Consider the following 20,622-nt stretch of genomic DNA (forward strand, 5'->3'; position numbering starts at 1 on the left):
GTATCATCACTCTGGAAGTTATAACCTCACAGCTCTCATAGGAGCAGAGATATGGGAAAAAAACCTGTTTTTCAGCAGTTGACTCCCTGGAGGCTGTCCTCCACAACAGGCATGTTGTGTGGGAGTAATATTGGGTTTGCTTTGCAGGGTAGCCTACACGTCAAGCAAGAAACGGTTTTCAATCCCCTGATGTGTAGGTTGACCTGCATGACAGGCATGTTCTGGTAGTAGTATTGGCATGCTTCATCAACCTGTTTTGCAGGGGCTACAACTGTGGATGGGCACATCTGGCCGAAGGTTGAGACAGATAGAGGAGGGGATGAACGGAGGGAGGGGGGGGGGGGGGGCAGTAAGGAAAGGCAAGGAGGAGATGGAGAGGAAGAGGTGGATGGAGAGGGGGGACGGGGTAAGAGTAGATGCTCAGAGAGTTGGGGGTAGGAAAAGCTGTCTGTTTCGTGGCGTAAGTAGCCTACAAAGTGTAGGTTAGGTTAGGTTAGGTTAGGTTAGGTTAGGTTAGGTTAGGTGTTTCGTGGCGTAAGTAGCCTACAAAGTGGAAGGAAATTCTCTAGTTTGGCTGCAGCTAGTCTTTGACCAATGGAACAGGATGATATAGAATGTTGAGGTAGTCCTTAACTTGTTCTTGGATGGCAGCCACAGATGGGAAGGGGTTGTGATGTGCTTGCTACACAGTACTGAACTCCCTTGTGGTCATCAGATGTAGTTGAATGGAAACTTGATGATTAGTATGCCTGCCTACATGTTCTCATGCAGTCTAATATTGGACCACTTTCACATCCGATTGCCCCATAAATATGTATATTATATGATTTAACCAGCTGGTCAAGTGGAGACCCACGGTGAGATCCCTTTCAAACTATCAGATGCTGATAATTTGCCATCGTGCACTTCATAAGTTGGTTGTTTGCTATGTTAAAAGTTGATTCTCAAGTTGCAGTTGCAATGCAAAACACTTTTTAGCTGCACAAGTTCACAATGACAATTTGTCCCAAAAAACAACAATGGAAAGATCTTTAGGGATCGCTTGAAGTAGCGAATATAGAGTTTACTGGCATGATATCAGATCTGCAGGAAGTGTCATTCCACACGGCTGTAGGGTTACATCTAAGAGGAACTGTGCCACATGGAGAGGTGTAGGCATGACAATGGTATGAAGCATAGCAGAGCATCCTGGTGTGTTTCGGCAAGTTTTGTTAAGTGGACAATGAGTGTAGCTGGCTCCTTGCCCAGTACTGTTAGAGCAACTGAAATCCATTGTACTGGAATGGAAACTGAAACTGGAACTAGAATAGCAGTTGGCCTGCAGGAGGCTGTGCCTGGCCTTATGTACCCAGCAGGTGGAACTATGTTTGCATCCACATGATGGGCAGATGTTGTTTGTTCTTCGACAGCAGTGCCACCGTGTTTGTTCTCCGACAGCAGTGCTACACATGTCCTGTTGCACACCCTGCTCAGAAGCATAGCTGGTTGAGCCTGGAACAAATGGCATATAAACATACTGTTTGTGTACAGCGCATTGTCATGACATGTGATGCTGTCTTGTATGAATAACCAGTCACCAGAGGAGAGAGACTTGCGGCAATGGATAGGCAACTTTGGACTGGAAGCAGACGTATGTGGCTTACGGCCTTTATACAACACCGCTTCCCCTTTATGAAGGAGATGGTGTAGCCATCTGCAAGGAGGCCAGCCAAGGTTGCGGCCTTGTGGCAAAGGGGCAAAGCAGTTTCGAGCACAGTGAAAGAGGGCTTGAATGGCTGAGCGGGATGACACTGTTGAAGGCCCTTTGAGATGCAGTGTGTGTACATGAACAGTGAAGGCACAGGGGCCGAATGAGGTGCTGGAGCCTGATGAGGTGGTGCTGCACCATCCCAGTCAATCAAGTGAGTGATAGCAGGTATCAGTGGCAAACTGTCTCCTTGTCATTGTTTTCCCAAGCAGTCAGGCACCAGTGATGAACCGTCCGCCTTGACATTGTTTCACCACTGGTAGTGACCTCCAGAAACACTACAGAATAACGAATAAACAGTTGATATTCAAGTACATAGAACTGAACAGAAGAAAAGGCAATATACATAACAAAAATCGTTGGATTGAGATAAAGTACAAGACACAATGAACAAGACTGCTGAGCACGGGGTGTAGGACCTGTGACATCCGATACACATGAATAGAAAAAGTACACAAACATTGCAAAACAACAAAAAGCTCAGCACCATTTGTATGAAAATACCACTAAGTAACACAAGAAAATGAGCCCAACAGAACAAGCGTGCCATGTCCATATAGGGGAAAAGTGACTGAACATCACGGGCATTGGTGAGGCTTGCAGTAAAACTTCCAAGAAAATGCAGCACACAGCCCAGGGAAACACACGGAGGGATTGGTGACACCAGCTTGGATGGTGAGACCGGTGGCAGGGCTGGCAGCAGCAACAGAAGTGCATGTGGCAGGTCCATTTATGAACATGCTGATAAGTCAGCTGGTATTGGCACCACCGGGGCAGGGACAGCAGGCAGGCAGGCTGGCTGGAATAGGACCAGCACCAACAGGCTTAATGCTGAGAAGTGGGTCGGCCGAAACAGGGTCTGTGCCGTCTAAGAGAGAATCGGTGTCCACTGGCAAGGGCAGTGAGTTGCAGGACTGCTGCAATGAAACTCTGTGCGCGCTGAACCACATGCCATACAGTACAGTAACATTGCAAACAACCTGACAGAAGATGGCCCAGCGAACCACACAAGAAAATTCTGTTTGGCCTATCCTGTTTGTGAAAATGCACACTGGATCACTGTGGGAAGAGTGGTAGCAAAGAGCACAAAACAAAGTGCACATATGCCGCACCTGGAGGCGACTGTTACTACAGCCAAAATGCACGTTTAACTGCTCCCCCATTAAGAGGGGAAAAACTGACAATAGAAACAAGATACTTCTGCACCTGCACTTGGAAGAAAGTGACCACTGTGCTGTGAATTGGATATGCTGTAGGCTGTAAGGTGTATCTCCGACTGTTGACGGTACAATGACCCAGTCCTCCTCATGGCCTTCAAACACCCGACATTGATGCAGAAATTGGAGAAGCATGTTGAGACATCGCTGTTGCAGATAAAATCTGAGTGAGCTGCATTATACCTTGCAGCAGTTTCTGAATTTGCTGCTCCTGTGACTGATGTGAGATGAAGACAGCTTCACTAATGGGACAGACATGATAATGTGAGAGGACATTTAAACTGCAGGCAAAAATACACTGCCAGTGCTGGAACTTGAACTGTCACAGAAATACTAAGATGAATTAACAACTGAAAACATACAGATCAAAAATGTCAGCTAAGAGAATTCCTTTGCCAACAACACTTGAACTGAAGATAAAATTGTGACACACAGATACTGTCAGAAAAATTTGATAATATGGGTAACTGGAGGCTGTGCCTGCCCAGCAGGCAGAAGTATGTGTGCTTCAACATGATGTGTGGATGGTGCTTGTTCTTTGATAGCAGTGTCACCAGTTTCTTGGTGCATGTGCTGCTTGGAGGCATAGCTGCTGCTCCCTGGTGGAGCATGGAACGATTGGTGTATGAATGTACTGTTTGATTGGTGTATGAATGTAATGTTTGTATACAACGCAGTGTCGTGACATATGAGGCCCACCTTGTATGGATAAACAGTCGCTGGAGGAGAGACATTTTCAGGCAACAGGTAGATAACTCTACATGGCAGAGACATCAGACTCTCACCGGACAGATGCAGCTCACTGCTGATATAAACTGACAACATTGTCTTACATGAATATGCAAGATTTCTGTGTCTGTCAGAGTGATCACTCAACATCTGATGCCCCCTATGTACTCTACCAGGCATGGTAACAATACTAAACACAAACAACATTAACGCACTCTGGTGGGCATTCTGCCTATTACAGAGAATTGCAACTTTCATCATTTACATGTCTACTGAAGGTATGTATGTGTACAAAGTTACATCAACATCCACCATATATCTGGGTACTTCACTTTTTTTGTTCGCCAGTGTAAGTCTATCAGTGATCGCTACCTCAATACTATAACTGATGTAAAGAATAATAGAGTGAAGACAGTTGAAAGAACTGTACCATTGAAATATTAGTGAACAGGAGAAATGTAAATCAGACAAAATTAGGCTAGTTTTTAGTACTTTTTTCTGGTGTTATCCTCCATCATGGGTCCACAGAGACCAAAAACAAATTGAAGGAATGCGTGTTAGCACTCTGTGCACTGTTACTTCGACCAGCATCCTAGGCAAGAAAGATGACTTTTTTTTAAATAAAATAGACTGCTTTTATTTGGGAACAATAAATTGCTGACCCTAGAAGCTGAAGGTAGGCTAGTGAAGTTGGAAAAGGACTGAACAACATCGTTCAGGATTATCAGAAGATGATGACAATAAAGAGCAAGTATAATTAAAAATTGGATATAGTTTTATTGTAGTGGAACATAGTAAGGTGGAAACCCAGGTGTAGAGTTTATTGTAAATGAGAAACTTGTTTTTGTAACACAGCTGTTGAATGAATTTCAGAGTAGCTACACTTTTTTCTAAAATAAACAAAAGATATTACAAGGAAATAAATCAAGTTTATGCACACATTTTGATGAGAATGTGAGATCTCCATGAAAATGTATGAAAACTGATAAATGCCAGCAGATCTTATTGAACAAAAATAATGGAAATTTTGAATGCAAATATGGGACGAAACATAAAGATTGATTCTTCCGTGAGGAACTTTGGGTTTGTTATCAGAATTGATAGGGGTAAGAATTTACAAAGAAAGCATTATGTTTGTCTTGAACACATCTTTCCAGAAGAAAATAATTAGACAATGGAATTATTGTCCACAGAACGGGGGTGGAGCTGGTGAAGGCTCTGGGAGTCTGGGCTCAACCAATGCGATGTCAGGAGCGCAGTGATGCTGATGACAGACACATTGTTGGTGAGTGCTAACAAATCTGTGAACAACAGCTGCCATTGAGAGTGCATAGGGAAAGAGCAGTGCAGAAGCAGGAAGGGACACATAAGGAGTGCACGAATATAGGCTGGAGATTGGAGAACTGCCACAAAAAGAAACCAAAGGGCACCTGAGAAACGCGAACTGAAGGGAGGCCAGAGATGGCAGGAAGGCCAATGCCAAGAGTACAGGAACATCTAGATGGAGAGATATAAGTGGGTGATGGGAATGGCATCTCCGCAGTATGTGCAGGAACGTGGAAAAAATCGACACCACAGAGAAGGATATGTGTTACACAGAATCAGAGGCACATAATGGTGTACTGTCCTTGAAAGAAAGAGTTCGACCATGGCTGGGTTGGTTCAAAGCAACGGTGTATATTGGTGTGAGAGATATCAGTGGGTAGTGGGAAGGGCATCTCCGCAGTATGCGCAGGAACGTGGGAAAAAAATCTACACCACAGAGAAAGATGTGTGTTGCACAGAATCAGAGGCACGTAATGGTGTGCTGCCCTTGGAAGAAAGAGTTTGACCATGGCTGTGTTGGCTCTGAGCAGCAGTGTGTAGTGGTCGGTAGTGTTGGGCTCAACTACGGAACGGCAGTATGGACTTAGCAGTAGTGGAGCCAGGGGACGGCACTAGAACTGCAGACCGTAAGCTCAGCAGCAGTGAAAGTGAAGTGCCTGAAAAAGGAGGCTGGACACGCCTGCACCAAGGCAGAAACACAGGAAACAAGCAGCATCAGGCATTTCCGGGAAAGGGCAGTGGCTGGGCGACAGTTGAGTCGTGGTGCTGGGTGCAGAGAGCCAGCCACTGCTTCAGCATTGTAGATTCAACATCGGGCATGGCGACTAGGAAGGTAACCAATGACTTCGGCTGGAAGACGTGGTGCACCACTCTCATGAGGGAGTCTGCCTTGGCTACTCCTGTGGTGAAGGTGGAACATCGAGCTTGTGATCAGAGGGGATAGTGAGTGGTTGGCGAGTGTGGGGCTGAGGACACTTGCAGCAAGAAGGCAGGGGCATCAGAGGAGCTGGATGATGCATCCTATAGTGACAATGATGTGAAGTTGCAGGGTAGCTTCGGGTGCAGCTGAAGGGAGGGACATGTTGGCTGGGCAGGACAACGACAGCTGATGACCCCAGGAGCTGCAGTGTGTGGACTTGAATCTCATCATCAACAGGTGTCCACGCAACGCCAACCTCAGGAGGAGGGCCTACCATAGCTGCTATACCTGACAAACTATCCCTTTGTCTTAGTTTCAACATGGACAGATGCACCAGTGATGAACAGTCCCCTGTGGTATTGTTGCATCACTGACAGTGACCCTCAGAAAAATAATGAGAATAATAAACAAACACATGGTATTCAAATCCACACAGTCAAAAAAAAAATCCTTATTGTCATTGTTAAGAACTGTGTTGGGTGATGCACAGCAGTAATAACTGGTGTGTCCCTGGTCAGACTGAAGAACACTTTATTCACATCTAAGTTTACAATAAAGTTTAGTTGTAATATGAAAGAAAAATTATTTGTGATCACTTGAGAATTACAGAAGCAAAGGTCATTGGCACAATACCATTTCCAAGTGAAGTCTCTGACTGAGTGGTTGCGGAGCAGTGTCCATGGGGTCTGTGTAGTGTGGCACGCCATGATGGCTGCACTGTGTTGAGTACTGTCAAGCAGTGCGGAGGCAGTGCATTATAGACCGGAGTGTTCACGCTGGTCTTTGCGAGTTACGACTAATGAGCTACGAATGTAGCCAGCTTATGACCTGGAACTAAGTGAGCAATCGAATGCTGTTGCTGGAGATAGCATCCAGCAGAAGGATATATGTTCATGACCACGTGATGTCGGCCAGTACTTGTTTCCTCGATAGCAGTGCCACAGGTCTCCCCTGGTTCTCCCTGGTGGCACCTGTAACAATCGGAGCATCAGCTGACCTTTTGTATACAGTATTGTGTCCATAACAAGGATGCCCTTGTAGTACTTAGAATAGTCTCGGGACGAGAGACGCCAGTGAACCAGGAGTAGGCAACTCGCAGTGTGAAGATGTTCTGCCGGAAGCGTATCATAGTCTGTCTGTGGCTGATATACAACTAACATCACCAACTGCATAGCATAATTCCTTGATTATAATCAGGCAAAGAAACAAGCTAGCATTATAAATGGATAAAGTACAGTGGATCATTTGCAAATAGTTAATGAAATTTTAGGATGGTGCAATGATTGTGAATTACCACTTGGAATTAATAGGTTTTGAGAAACCTGTTGACTTCCTTTTAACAAAATCTGTATCAACAGCACTTGTGAAAGGAGTCAGTAGTTCAGTCTATGTTAGTATACTCAAGAATATAATAGAGGGAAACATTCCACATGGGAAAAATATGTCTAAAAACAAAGATGATGTAACTTGCCAAACGAAAGCGTTGGTATGTTGATAGAGACACTAACAAACACAAACACACACGCAAAATTCAAGCTTTCACAATGCACGGTTGCTTCATCAGGAAAGAGGGAAGGAGAGGGAAAGACGAAAGGATGTGGGTTTTAAGGGAGAGAGTAAGGAGTCGTTCCAATCCCAGGAGCGGGAAGATTTACCTTAGGGGGAAAAAGGGACAGGTATACATTCGCCTCACACCCTCACACACACACACACACACACCACACACACACACACACACACACACACACACACACACATCCATCTGCACATATACAGACACAAGCAGACACATGTAAAGGCAAACAGTTTGGGCAGAGATCTCTGCCCAAACTCTTTGCATAAAGGGAGAAACAATTTTACCCATGGACATCATGGTCATCCTCGGCATAATGTCATTATTCACAAACATGCCAGTAGACAAAACGTCAATCCTACAAGATTATGTCCTGCTGGTCATATGCAGTCTCGTTGGGCTATGTTTGTTTTCAGTGTATTTCAAATGGCAACAAAAATACAACAAACAGACAGATGGTGTAGCAATGGGATCTCTATTATCACCATTAGCAGCAGATATATTCATGAACTTTGAAGTAACAGCACTTTGTTCCATTCCTTTACACCCACGATACTGGTTCAAGTATGTGGACAATACGTTTGCTATATGACCTCATGGTGAAATGGAGCTACGCAGGTTTCAAGAATATTTGAATAAATTGCACAGGAAGATACAGCTCATGCTCGAGGTAGAGAAGAATGGCACAATTCCATTCCTGGAGGTGGAAGTACACAGAACAATGAAGAACACACAAGGGCACCAAAAATATTGGAATCCCACACATATGGTCAGATATTTGTACACCCAATCCAACCACAACACATGCTCGAAACATAACACATGCACTCAAAAGGGTGTATACAATGTTTGTAGCATATCACTGACTGGTGCAACAATATCGGCAGCATATTGGCGAGGCATCTTGTTTGGTATCTCATATTTTCTGTGAGTTTTCTTGGATCATTTTTCTTCCTTGTACCATAATAGGCCATTTTTATCACTGAGTTTCATTCTCCCTAGTATTTCCATTTCTTTCTAGAGCCAAAATGTTTAAGGTACAGTGATTTTGATCTCCAGACTGACATAAACCATGGACCTTGACGTTAGTGGGGAGGCTTGCATACTTCAGCAATACAGATAGCCGTTCTGTAGGTGCAACTGCAACAGAGGGGTATCTGTTGAGAGGCCAGACAAACGTGTGGTTCCTGAAGAGGGGCAGCAACCTTTTCAGTAGTTGCAGGGGCAACAGTCTGGATGATTGACTGAGCTGGCCTTGTAACACTAACCAAAACGGCCTTGCTGTGCTGGTACTGTGAATGACTGAAAGCAAGGGGAAACTACAGCCATAATTTTTTCCCGAGGGCCTGCAGCTTTACTGTATGGTTAAATGATGATGGCGTCCTCCTGGGTAAAATATTCCGGAGGTAAAATAGTCCCCCATTCGGATCTCCAGGCGGGAAGTACTCAGGAGGATGTCGTTATCAGGAGAAAGAAAACTGGCGTTCTACAGATTGGAGCGTGGAATGTCAGATCCGTTAATCGCGCAGGTAGGTTAGAAAATTTAAAAAGGGAAATGGATTGGTTAAACTTTGATATAGTGGGAATTAGCGAAGTTCGGTGGCAGGAGGAACAAGACTTTTGGTCAAGTGAATACAGGGTTATAAATGCAAAATCAAATAGGGGTAATGCAGGAGTAGGTTTAATAATGAATAAAAAATAGGAGTGCGAGTAAGCTACTACAAACAGCATAGTGAACCCCTTATTGTGGCCAATATAGACACAAAGCCCATGCCTACTACAGTAGTGCAAGTTTATATGCCAACTAGCTCTGCAGATGACGAAGAAATTGAAGAAATGTATGATGAGATAAAAGGAATTATTCAGATAGTGAAGGTAGACGAAAATTTAATAGTCATGGGTGACTGGAACTCGAGAGTAGAAAAACGAAGAGAAGGAAACGTAGTAGGTGAATATGGACTGGGGGTAAGAAATGAAAGAGGAAGCCGTCTGGTAGAATTTTGTACAGAGCATAACTTAATCATAGCTAACTCTTGGTTCAAGAATCAAAGAAGAAGGTTGTATACGTGGAAGAAGCCTGGAGATACTGACAGGTTTCAGATAGATTACATAGTGGTAAGACAGAGATTTAGGAACCAGGTTTTAAAATGTAAGACGTTTCCAGGGGCAGATGTGGACCACTCTATTGGTTATGAACTGTAGATTAAAACTGAAGAAATTGCAAAAAGGTGGGAATTTAAGGAGATGGGACCTGGATAGACTGACTAAACCACAGGTTGTACAGAGTTTCGAGGAGAGAATAAGGGAACAATTGACAGGAATGGGGCAAAGAAATACAGTAGAAGAAAAATGGGTAGCTGTGAGGGATGAAGTAGTGAAGGCAGCAGACGATCAAGTAGGTAAAAATACGAGGGCTAGTAGAAATCCTTGGGTAACAGAAGAAATGTTGACTTTAATTGATGAAAGGAGAAAATATAATAATGCAGTAAATGAAGCAGGCAAAAAGGAATACAAATGTCTCAAAAATGATATCAACAGGAAGTGCAAAAAGGCTAAGCAGGGTGGCTAGAGGACAAATGTAAGGATGTAGAGGCTTATCTCACCTCGGGGAAGATCAATTTGGATTCCGTAGAAATATTGCAACACGTGAGGCAATACTAAGAGTACGACTTATCTTAGAAGCTAGATTAAGGAAAGGCAAACCTACGTTTCTAGTATTGGAAAATTAAAGAAAGCTTTTGACAATGTTGACTGGAATACTCTCTTTCAAATTCTGAAGGTGGCAGGGATGAAATACAGGGAGTGAAAGTCTATTTACAATTTGTACAGAAACCAGATGGCAGTTATAAAAGTCGAGGGACATGAAAGGGAAGCAGTGGTTGGGAAGGGAGTGAGACAGGGTTGTAGCCTCTCCCCGATGTTATTCAATCCGTATATTGAGCAAGCAGTGAAGGAAACAAATGAAAAATTCGGAGTAGGTATTAAAATCCATGGAGAAGAAATAAAAACTTTGAGGTTCACCGATGACATTGTTATTCTGTCAGAGACAGCAAAGGACTTGGAAGAGCAGTTGAACGGAATGGATAGTGTCTTGAAAGGAGGATATAAGATGAACATCAACAAAAGCCAAACGAGGATAATGGAATGTAGTCAAATTAAGTTGGGTGATGCTGAGGGAATTAGATTAGGAAATGAGACATTTAAATTAGTAAAGTAGTTTTGCTATTTGGGGAGTAAAATAACTGATGATGGCCGAAGTAGAGAGGATATAAAATGTAGGCTGGCAATGGCAAGGAACTCATTTCTGAAGAAGAGAAATTTGTAAACATCTAGTATAGATTTAAGTGTCAGGAAGTCGTTTCTAAATGTATTTGTTTGTAGTGTAGCCATGTATCGAAGTGAAACATGGACGATAAATAGTTTGGACAAGAAGAGAATTGAAGCTTTCGAAACGTGGTGCTACAGAAGAATGCTGAAGATAAGATGGGTAGATCAGATAAGTAATGAGGAGGTATTGAATCGTATTGGGGAGAAGAGGAGTTTGTGGCACAACATGACTAGAAGAAGGGATCGATTGGTAGGACGCATTCTGAGGCATGAAGGGATCACCAGTTTAGTATTGGAGGGCAGCGTGGAGGTTAAAAATCGTAGAGGGACCCCAAGAGATGAATACACTAAGCATATCCAAACGTATGTAGGTTGCAGTAGGTACTGGGAGATGAAGAAGCTTGAACAGGATAGAGTAGCATGGAGAGCTGCATCAAACCAGTCTCAGGACTGAAGACCACAACAACAACAATAACAACAACAACAACAACAACAACATATGTGTTACTGAAATACACTTTCTACTTAATCTCCACAAGGAGCAAATAAATTTTGTTTCTTTGGTGGTAAATTTACTAAGTGCACTCATTGTATGGAAAACAAAATATAAAATGTTTTATGTTTATTTCATGGTTTTTCTTTAATGTAGCTTACCTCACATTATTTGTATAAGTATCTGAACCAGCCATTTGCCTTAACTGATATTACTATTTTTTATAACACATCAGAGTGTCATATAGACAGTTGTTTGAGTATCTACTGGATATGAGATGGCTGTTGCATTTTTTGTTGTTGTTGGCAAATACTTGCTATGTCACCTAAAAATTTATTTTCAGTGGCATCCTCTCAGTAGCAGAATGGGACGAAAAAATGAATGTAGCTGTTGTGACGTACTCAGTTGGGAAACACTGGGAAAACTTTGGTCACCAGCAAGGCCACATAAAATGCCTCAATCCGGAGGAAGCACTTTTCCTATTAGAAACAGTGAGTTGTATTTACATAATGTGATCAAAAATCAGTTTAGACTCTGCCTGTATGTGACTTCTTCTTACAGTTTATGTGCTATAATTGTTATTTCTATTTAGAGGTTGGGTCGTATATCTATTCCCGCCAATCCTTAGCCATCACCAATGTAGTCATGCAAAACCTTATCAACCAAGTCCAAACCTCCTTGCAGTACCTTCTCTCCATTCACAAAATTCTCCCGGTGTGCAATCCCAAATTCCTGGAACCCGTAACACACATTGAAACTCTTGCTCTGCTGAAACTTTAGCAACATGCACAACGCCACTTCAAAAAGCTCTCCATCCTGTTCACTTCCTCCTCCCGCCTTGGAGTTCCACTATCCACCAGTTCAACAACAACCTCCAAACCTCCCCCACGTCCCCTCATAGGTGAGAAACTCTGTCTTGCAGACCTACTACACTTATCCCACCCTCCAAAACTCCCTCCCACCACCACACAGAATCCAGAACCTAAATAGACCCACAACACAGTCATGAACCTTTCCTGCAGAAGCCACAGCTCCACAGAAATATCAGTCTTTTCCAAAGGCCTCACCTTTTGCCTCCCTCCAAAATTCAGTCATGCAGGACTTGTTAAAGACCTTCTCTCCTCCTGGTCCCTACAGTGAAAACACGTTTTCACCACCAACCCTACCAGTCAGACTCAAGCAAAGACCAATATTGAATTTTACCTAACTCAGTTCACTCACCCATCCCACTGTGATCTACCCCCACTGCCCCCAAACCATCCTCTGTTACCTTTCCTGAATTTCTTTAGCTCAAATCTTGCGTCATCTAAAAACTGATCCCGACCTTATAAACCTACCTGTGGACAAAGGCTCCACCATTATTGTTTTGAACCACAAGGATCACCTAGCGGAAGGACTCCACCAGCTGTCAGATACTTCCACCTACAAACCTTGCCACAGTGACCCCATTCCACTAATACAGCAGGATCTCCAGCCGCTGCTCAAATCCTTAGGCTCATCCCAGAACCTCTCCCCGGAGTCCATTTCTCTACTCACCCCTGCCACTCCCTGCACTCCTACCTTCTACATGCTTCTTAAAGTCCATAAATGTAACCACCCAGGATGACCCATTGTGACCAGTTACTATGACCCCAATGAGAGAAATTCTGTTCTTGTAGACCAACACCTTCAACCTATTACTACGAACCTAACCTCCTTTATAAAAGATACCAACCATTTCCTCCACTGACTCTCCACAGTCCCTGTCCCTTTACCACATGATGCCCTGCTCATCACTATTGATGCCACCTCCTTGCACACTAAGGTCCCTAATGCCCATGGCCTTACTGCTATTGAACACGACCTCCTTCCTAGCCGCCATTACCAACTATAGCCTTAACCACAATAACTTCTCCTTTGAAGGCATTACCTGCAAACAAATCCAGGGTACAGCTATGGGCACTTGCATGGTACCATCCTGTGCCAATCTATTCGTGGGCCATCTAGAGGAATCCTTCCAAAAAATCCAGAATCCTAAACCCCTCGCCTGCTCCAGATTCATTGATGACATCTTTGCTATGTGGATCAAAGGTGACGACACCCTATCCACATTCCTCCTGAACCTCAACAACTTCTCCCCCATTTGCTTCACCTGGTCCTCCTCAGACCAACAAGCCCCCTTCCTACATGTTGACCTCCACCATAAACATGGCTCCATCAGTACCTCCATCGACATCAAACCTACTAACCACCAGCAATACCTCTATTTCTACAGATGTGACCCGTTCCATACCAAGAAGTCCCCTAGCCATCCATGATCATCGCTTCTGCAGTGACAAGCAGTCCCTTTCAAAATATAACAAGGACCTCACTGAAGTCTTCACTGACCGTAATTATCCTCTCATCCTCTTACAAAAACAAATAACCTGTGCCTTATCTTTTCAGTTTCCCACCACCTCCCAAAGTCCCACTGTCTGGCCACAGAGGAGCATTCCCCTCGTAACTCAGTACCATCTAGGACTGGAGCAACTGACTTATATTCTCCGCCAGGGTTTTGACTACCTGTCATCGTGCCCTGAAATGAGAAATATCCTGCCCACTATCCTTCCCACCCCTCCCACAGTGGTATTCCGCCGTCCACTGAACTTAAACTGTATACTCATCCATCCTTACACAACCCCTGCTCCCAGTCCCGTACTTCATGGCTCATACCCCTGTAATAGACTTAGGTGCACGCTCTGTCCCATACATCCTCCCACCACCACCTTCTCCTGCCCGGTCACTAACATCACCTATCCCATCAAAGGCATGGCTGCCTGTGAAACCAGTCGTGTGGTCTACAAACTAAGCTGCAACCTCTGTGCTGCGTTCTATGTAGGCATGACAGCCAACAAGCTGTCTGTCCACATGAATAGCCACCGACAAACTGTGACCGAGAAACAAGTGTACCACCCTGTTGCTGAACAAGCTGCCAAACATGATATCCTTCATTTCAATGATTGCTTCACATTCTGTTCCATATGGATCCTTCCCACCAACACCAGATTTTCTGAACTGCATAGGTGGTAACTTTCCCTGCAATACATCCTACGTTCCCATAACTCTCCTGGCCACAACCCTGTTCCCTTTCCAGCACTACACAGCCGTCGTTCCATCACCACACCCAGTCTAATTTATTTATCTCCCTTTTTGCACTTCCCTCCCCCCTCCCCCCTTCTGACCTCTCCCCTGCTGTCCATCTAAACAGGAGCACTTCGCTGTTCGCCACCCCCACCATACTATTCCTCCCCTCCCCACCCCAGCCTCCTCCTTACCTCCACCCAGTCACCATTCCTATCATGCACTGGTGCTGCTGCTCTCAGTGTGGTTTCAGTTGCCTCTGACTGCAGTCATGTGTGAGTTGCATTTGCGTGAGTGTGTGTGTGTGTGTTCATGTGTGTATGTATTGTTGACGAAGGCATTAATTGCTGAAAGCTTTAATTGTGATAGTCTTTTTGTCGTGCCTATCTATCTCTGCTTTATTGTGAGTAGCAACTTTCCTTCTCATAATATTGTTACATTCCATCCTGGATTTTCCATTATTTGACATTCAGGTATTGGACAAGTAATTCTGTCCTCAAACTGAAATGGGTAATTATGTTTCCTTTGATATCACAGAAGTTGATCCTTGATATTTGCTTGTAATAGTGTTTTTAATCAAATATTATGTAGCACTTTTAGATATTAATATGCTCTGTGAACTACTTTTAGTATCAGCTGTTGTTGTTTCAGAGGCTGTAACTGTTTGATATTGCAAATTTTGCCTTCAGAGGTCCAAAGCACCTTAACACCCCCTCCCTCTCCCTCTACTCCCTCCCTCTCTCTCTCGTCCCCCTTTTCAGACTGTGGAATTTAAGCTGGTAATTTGTAAAAATGCAAGTTATTTCGGTGTACAAGTTTTGTATTAAATTTGCTCTGTCACAACTTCACTGTGGATTTAAAATTTTTCTTTAGCTTCCTGTAGAACCTAAATACTTTTAGCACTGAGGAAGAGAATATTTTACTTATCAAGAAATCTTTCTAGTACTGATGAACTTTCATACTAGAGAGAGATAAAAAGCAAAGTAGAATGTTAATGATGTGATTTTCCAAAGAAAAATCAGTAAGCAGTATGCTTAATGCTTACCTTTCTTCCATAGCTTGATAAGTGCTTCTGAAAATAATATCTGTCTATATTGGTTCAGTACCTACCTGGGAGATAGCAGTAGTTGGTCAGCTGGAGATTGTACTATTTTGTCAGACATTCCTATAAGACACCATGTAGTCCGCTTGTCAAAGTTGGAACTGATGAGCTTAGTGCATTGAATGTTTGTCTCCAAAATATTATGAAAGTTTCTGTGGATATGAGTATATTACTTGGTATTTAGCAAAGAAAATAACAATACCCTCTGGTATGAAGTATACTGATATATTCTGCAATGTGTTTGCATGGACATTAGCTCAAGACCTGTCCTCATAGTTTCAATTCTGTCCATACTGCTCTCCAACTACCCAAACTTCATTGAAGCTGTCCTGTATACCATGCGAGACTAGCAATCCTAAAAGAAATTATACCCTTTTTGAACTGCTAGAATGGCAAGCAATGCAGGAGAGCTTTTCTGAAATGTGAAAAGTATGACAGAGACATTGGCAGAGTTGAAGCTGTGCAGTGAGCCATGTGTAGTGCCTGGTTAGCTCAGTTGGCAAAAGTATTGCTCATCAGAGGGAAGGTCTTGAATTTAGTGTCCAGGCTTGCAGTTTTGATCTGTAAGATTCAACAAGAAGCAACATGTTCAGCAGAATGATTGAAAGTAAATGAGATTGGTAGAGGTGATTTTGAGTAGCAGACAGGGACAATGAAAAAGAACACTAAAATTATTTACAGCTTTCAGACAAAGTCTTCTGAAGTAAAACACTCACACATTCACAGAACAACAACTCACACATATGGCCACTGTCACCAGGCCCTCATACCCAACTGCAATTGTGTCTTACGTGCACAGCTTATTGTAGCTGGTTTAGATAATGGGGGTGAGGAGGTGGCATGGGGCAGAAGGGGGAGGGAAGATGCTCGTGCTGCCTGTGGGATCATGTAGGCATGTTTATGGGACAGGATAGAGTTACTAGGTACAGCATTAAGAGGGGCTGCTGTGTGCACAGTGTGGGGGGAGGGGGATTGGGGGGGGGGGGGGTTGAATGTAAGACATTGGTGGGATAAAAGGTGTGTGTGTGTGTGTGTGTGTGTGTGTGTGTGTGTGTGTGTGTGTGTGTGTGTGTAATGGACTAAGAGTAGGGAAAGGGGGTAGGCAGTAGGAGGACAGTGAAGGTTGAGGGCAGGGGTTTCAGGATATGTTGTAGGGAGAGTTCACACCTGTGTGGTCCAGAAAAGCTGGTTTTGGTGTGAAGAATGCAGATGGCACAGGCTGTGAAGCAGTCATTAAAGTTAGGCAAATTGCATTTGGCAGCATGTTTAGCGGCTGGGTGGTCCAGCTATCCCTTGGCCTCAGGTTGTCTGTAGCACAGTCAGGCATCTTGTTAGTCGTCATGCCCACCTAGAGTGTGACACAGTGGTTGGAGCTAAGTCCATAGATGGCGTGGTTGGTTTCACAGATGGCCCTGCCTTTGATGGTGTAGGAGATGCCAGTGAAAGGACTGGAGTAGGTGGCAGTGGGAGGGTGTATGGAATATGTGTTGAATCTGGGCCTATAGTAGGGATATGAGCCATGAGGCAAGGGGCTGGGAGCAGGTGTTGTGTAGGATGGACATGGCTATTGTGTAGGTTTGGTGAGCAAAAGAATGCCGCTGTGGCAGGGGTGGAGAGGATAGTGGGTCGGATATTCCTTATTTCAGAGGAACTAGAGCAACATGCACAATGTCTTCCCAAAAAATTGTCCGATCTGTTCATCTCATACTCCAGATTTGGACCAGTTTCCACCACCACTACTAGAGCTTTCATCAAGCCTCCCCCACATTCCCGCATAGCTGTCAAATACTGCCTTGCAGACCTACTACATTTAGCACCCGTCACACTACAGAACCAAGAGCCCAAACAGATCTGCAACACAGTCACAAACCTGTCTTCCAAAAGCCGCAGTTCCACAGAAGTGTCAGTCCTTTTCAAAAGCCTTAACTCTGCACTACTCATGGTTCAAGCAAGACCTCTCTCCTTCTCCTGGTCCCTCCATTGTAAACAGGTTTTCACCATTAATGCTATGAATTGCACTCAGTTCAAAACCAATACTGAACCCTGCCTCAGTTTATTCCTCTGTCCAACTGCCATCCACTGCCCACAAATCACCAGTTGTTAACTTTCCCGAATTTCCTAACCCTTAACCTTTCTTCATTATCATTATATAAATCTCTCTTCAAGGAAAGCAATATCACGTCCACAGAAAATAACACATTACACCACTTAAAGACTGACCTCAACCTATAATCCTACCTATCGACAAAGAATCCACCACAGTGATTATGAACTGCAGTGTTTACCTGGCAAAAGGACTCTATCAGCTGTCAGATACATCCACCAACAAGCCCTGCCCTAGTGACTGCATGCAGAAATCCAGTAGTATCTCCATTCCTTCCTCAAATTCTTTGGTCCATCCCAGAATCTCTACCCTGAGACCGCCCTTCTCATCATCCCCAATACTCCCCTCCCCTTTCCCCCACTCTTCTATCTTCTGCATGCTTCCTAAAGTTCATAAACACAATGACCCAGGACAACCCATTGTGGCTGGTTACTGTGCCCTCACAGAGAGAATCTCTCAGGGTGTATATGCCCCGAGACAACTGGGAAATCCGGGAAAAAAGTTGGTATTTGTTCATCCAGGAGAAATCTGGGGAAAACCTGGGAATTTTTTAGAATTCCAGAAATATATATTTGTTTTAGTTTTCAATTAAATTTTTATATAGCCCACTACTGCAGAATAATACTGCAGCAATAGAACATAAACAAGAGAAAAACACCAAAATAAAGCTTTAGTTGCAAAGAAAATGCACAATTTATTGCAACAAAATACAGTGCACACACAAACGTCTTCCGACAGCAAAATGTGTCAAAGACCATGCATTACTTAATAGCAACATTTTTTTCATGGGCCTCATTTAGATGAATGCAGCTATTTACATTTCTAACAGTCACGGGAAAATATTGTGAATTGTGGATTGAGAAGTGTTACTTTCAGAGTAAAGTTCCTTTTACACAAGATGAGTTATATTATGTGTGAGAATATGCAACGAATTTCTTAAATCACAGATCATTAGACTCCAATTCAAAACTTAACACTGAGAACCAGCCACTTAGAAAAACTTTGGGCCCAGAAGACCAGCCAATTATGCCATTATTTAAAATTTTACAGGTACATTTGTATTTGATGTATCTTAAAGCATCATGCTAAAAAAGACCAAGTTTCAAGGTTAGTTTTTCATTTTTATTTTAGTTCTTTCTTAGATTACAAGTTATGCAACAACAATCACAAAAAGTATAATCATCTTTAAAAAAAAGTGTGAAGTAAGTTATTCATTAATTTCACGTATAATTGGCTTTTCTAATGAAAAGACTTAGCGCTCGAAGGAACACGTACTCGACCAGGTAGCCCATAAAATTTTCAGTGCACAGCAGTGAAATTTATAATCATGCTTGTTGAAAATATTCAGCTGCTGCACTTTAAGCTGTGCTCCTAGGACTCTGCCTAACCATACCCTTAGGTATGAATCACATTCTCCGCCAGATTTTCGGCTGTCTCTACCCTGCTTTGAAATGAGAAATATCCTTCTCACTAATCATCTCTGCCCCTCCTATACTAGTATTTCTCTGCCCACCCAACCAACACAGTATCCTTGTCCGTCCTACACCCAGTCTGCTCCTCATGGCACATATCCTTGCAAGAGACCCAGAATCAAGGCCTGTCCCATACATCCTCCCTCCCCCTACAACTACTCCAGTCCTGTGACGGTATCTCCTACCCCATCAAATTCAGGGCCACATGTGAAAGCAGCCATGTCATCTGCAAACTTAGCTGTAACCTCTGCACCACGCTGTAGGGGGTCATGACAACTAAGAAGTTGTCTATCCACATGAAAAATCTGGATCACCTAGTTGCTAAACATGCCATCCAACACAATGTGCTTCACTGCAATGACTGCTTCACAGCCTGTGCCATTTGGATTCTTCTCACAAATACCAACTTTCCTGAACTGGACAGGTGGGAGAAACTCACCGTGTAACATATCCTTCATTCTCGTAAACCCCCTGGCCTCAACCTTGCTAGTCCATGCCCTCCTCCAGCCTATCCCCTTCCCTGTCCCTGGTCCAGCATGCACATGCCTTCTGACCCACCAATGCACCTACTAGTCCTTCCTTACATACTACTCCTCTCCTTTCCTCTCTTTCCCTCTCCCCATTCCCTCTGCCTCCCACCACTGCCCCCAGCATACCCTCCCATCACTACACTATCCCGTCCACACCAAGTTGGTGCCCGTTTCCATGGGCAGCGCTAACATCTTCCCCCACCCTCCATCCTGCTGCCCATACCCCTCCCTGCCCCATGTCGTCTCCTTATCCCAACTACCCACTCCAGCTATGTCGATATGCATGTCAGGCACAGTTACTATGCCCAGTGACAGTGGCTAAGTGTGTGAGGTTTTGTTCTGTGTATTGGTGAGAGTTTCGGTTCTGAAGAAGAGCTTTCTCTAAAAGCTTTAAGTATTTCTAGTGATCTTTTTCATTGTGCCTATCTGCAACTCAGTGCCTCCTCGGTGTGGTGCTACTGAGTAGCATTCTATTCTTTTCGTATTCTATCCTTGGCTTCCCATTGTTCGATTGGTAGAGGTGAGTCAGACAGAAGACTGGCTGATTAAATCCACTTGCTAACAGGCATATGTCCTTTCCACATCATACTAAATAGACGTGACAATGCAGTTTCACACACAATGCAATTTTCTAGTACACACTGAATTTAATTCATGTCTGAAAGAGCAGACACCATTTTGATCCAGCAGGCACTATTAATGAAGACACAAAGGAACTATATATGTTGGCTGCAACAGGGTCCACTCACAGCCAACGCCTGCAATTCCTTTGTGTCTTAAAGTGTTAGGACTATTTCCAAATTTTGAATTTAGTAGTGAATGCCACATGTATTATGCTCATACAGCATTTCGTATATGAAAATAGATATAATTTTAATGTTCTTATTTGTGCTTTATCAGCTGTAATGTAGATGTCATTCACAGAGGAAGAAATTTGATACACATATTCTGCAAATGTTAAGCTACAGAGTGAACAGCAGAAAA

At 43.6% G+C, this 20,622-nt stretch overlaps 1 protein-coding gene across 2 annotated transcripts in view; it reads left to right on the plus strand.

The window, feature by feature from the left end:
• Window positions 1-20,622, plus strand: part of LOC126334731 (uncharacterized) — a 144,358-nt gene that overhangs the window by 30,720 nt on the left and 93,016 nt on the right. Inside the window, exons 2-3 of one of the 2 annotated variants that reach the window (XM_049997272.1) lie at window positions 4,887-4,978; window positions 11,675-11,822. In XM_049997272.1, the coding sequence (XP_049853229.1) occupies window positions 11,709-11,822 (114 nt within the window). In that variant the 5' untranslated portion in view covers window positions 4,887-4,978; window positions 11,675-11,708. The remainder of the gene's footprint in view (window positions 1-4,886; window positions 4,979-11,674; window positions 11,823-20,622) is intronic. The other variant, XM_049997271.1, reaches the window with a different exon arrangement.

Source organism: Schistocerca gregaria, chromosome 2 (assembly GCF_023897955.1).
Source record: "Schistocerca gregaria isolate iqSchGreg1 chromosome 2, iqSchGreg1.2, whole genome shotgun sequence".
In the NCBI taxonomy this organism is placed as follows: domain Eukaryota; kingdom Metazoa; phylum Arthropoda; class Insecta; order Orthoptera; family Acrididae; genus Schistocerca; species Schistocerca gregaria.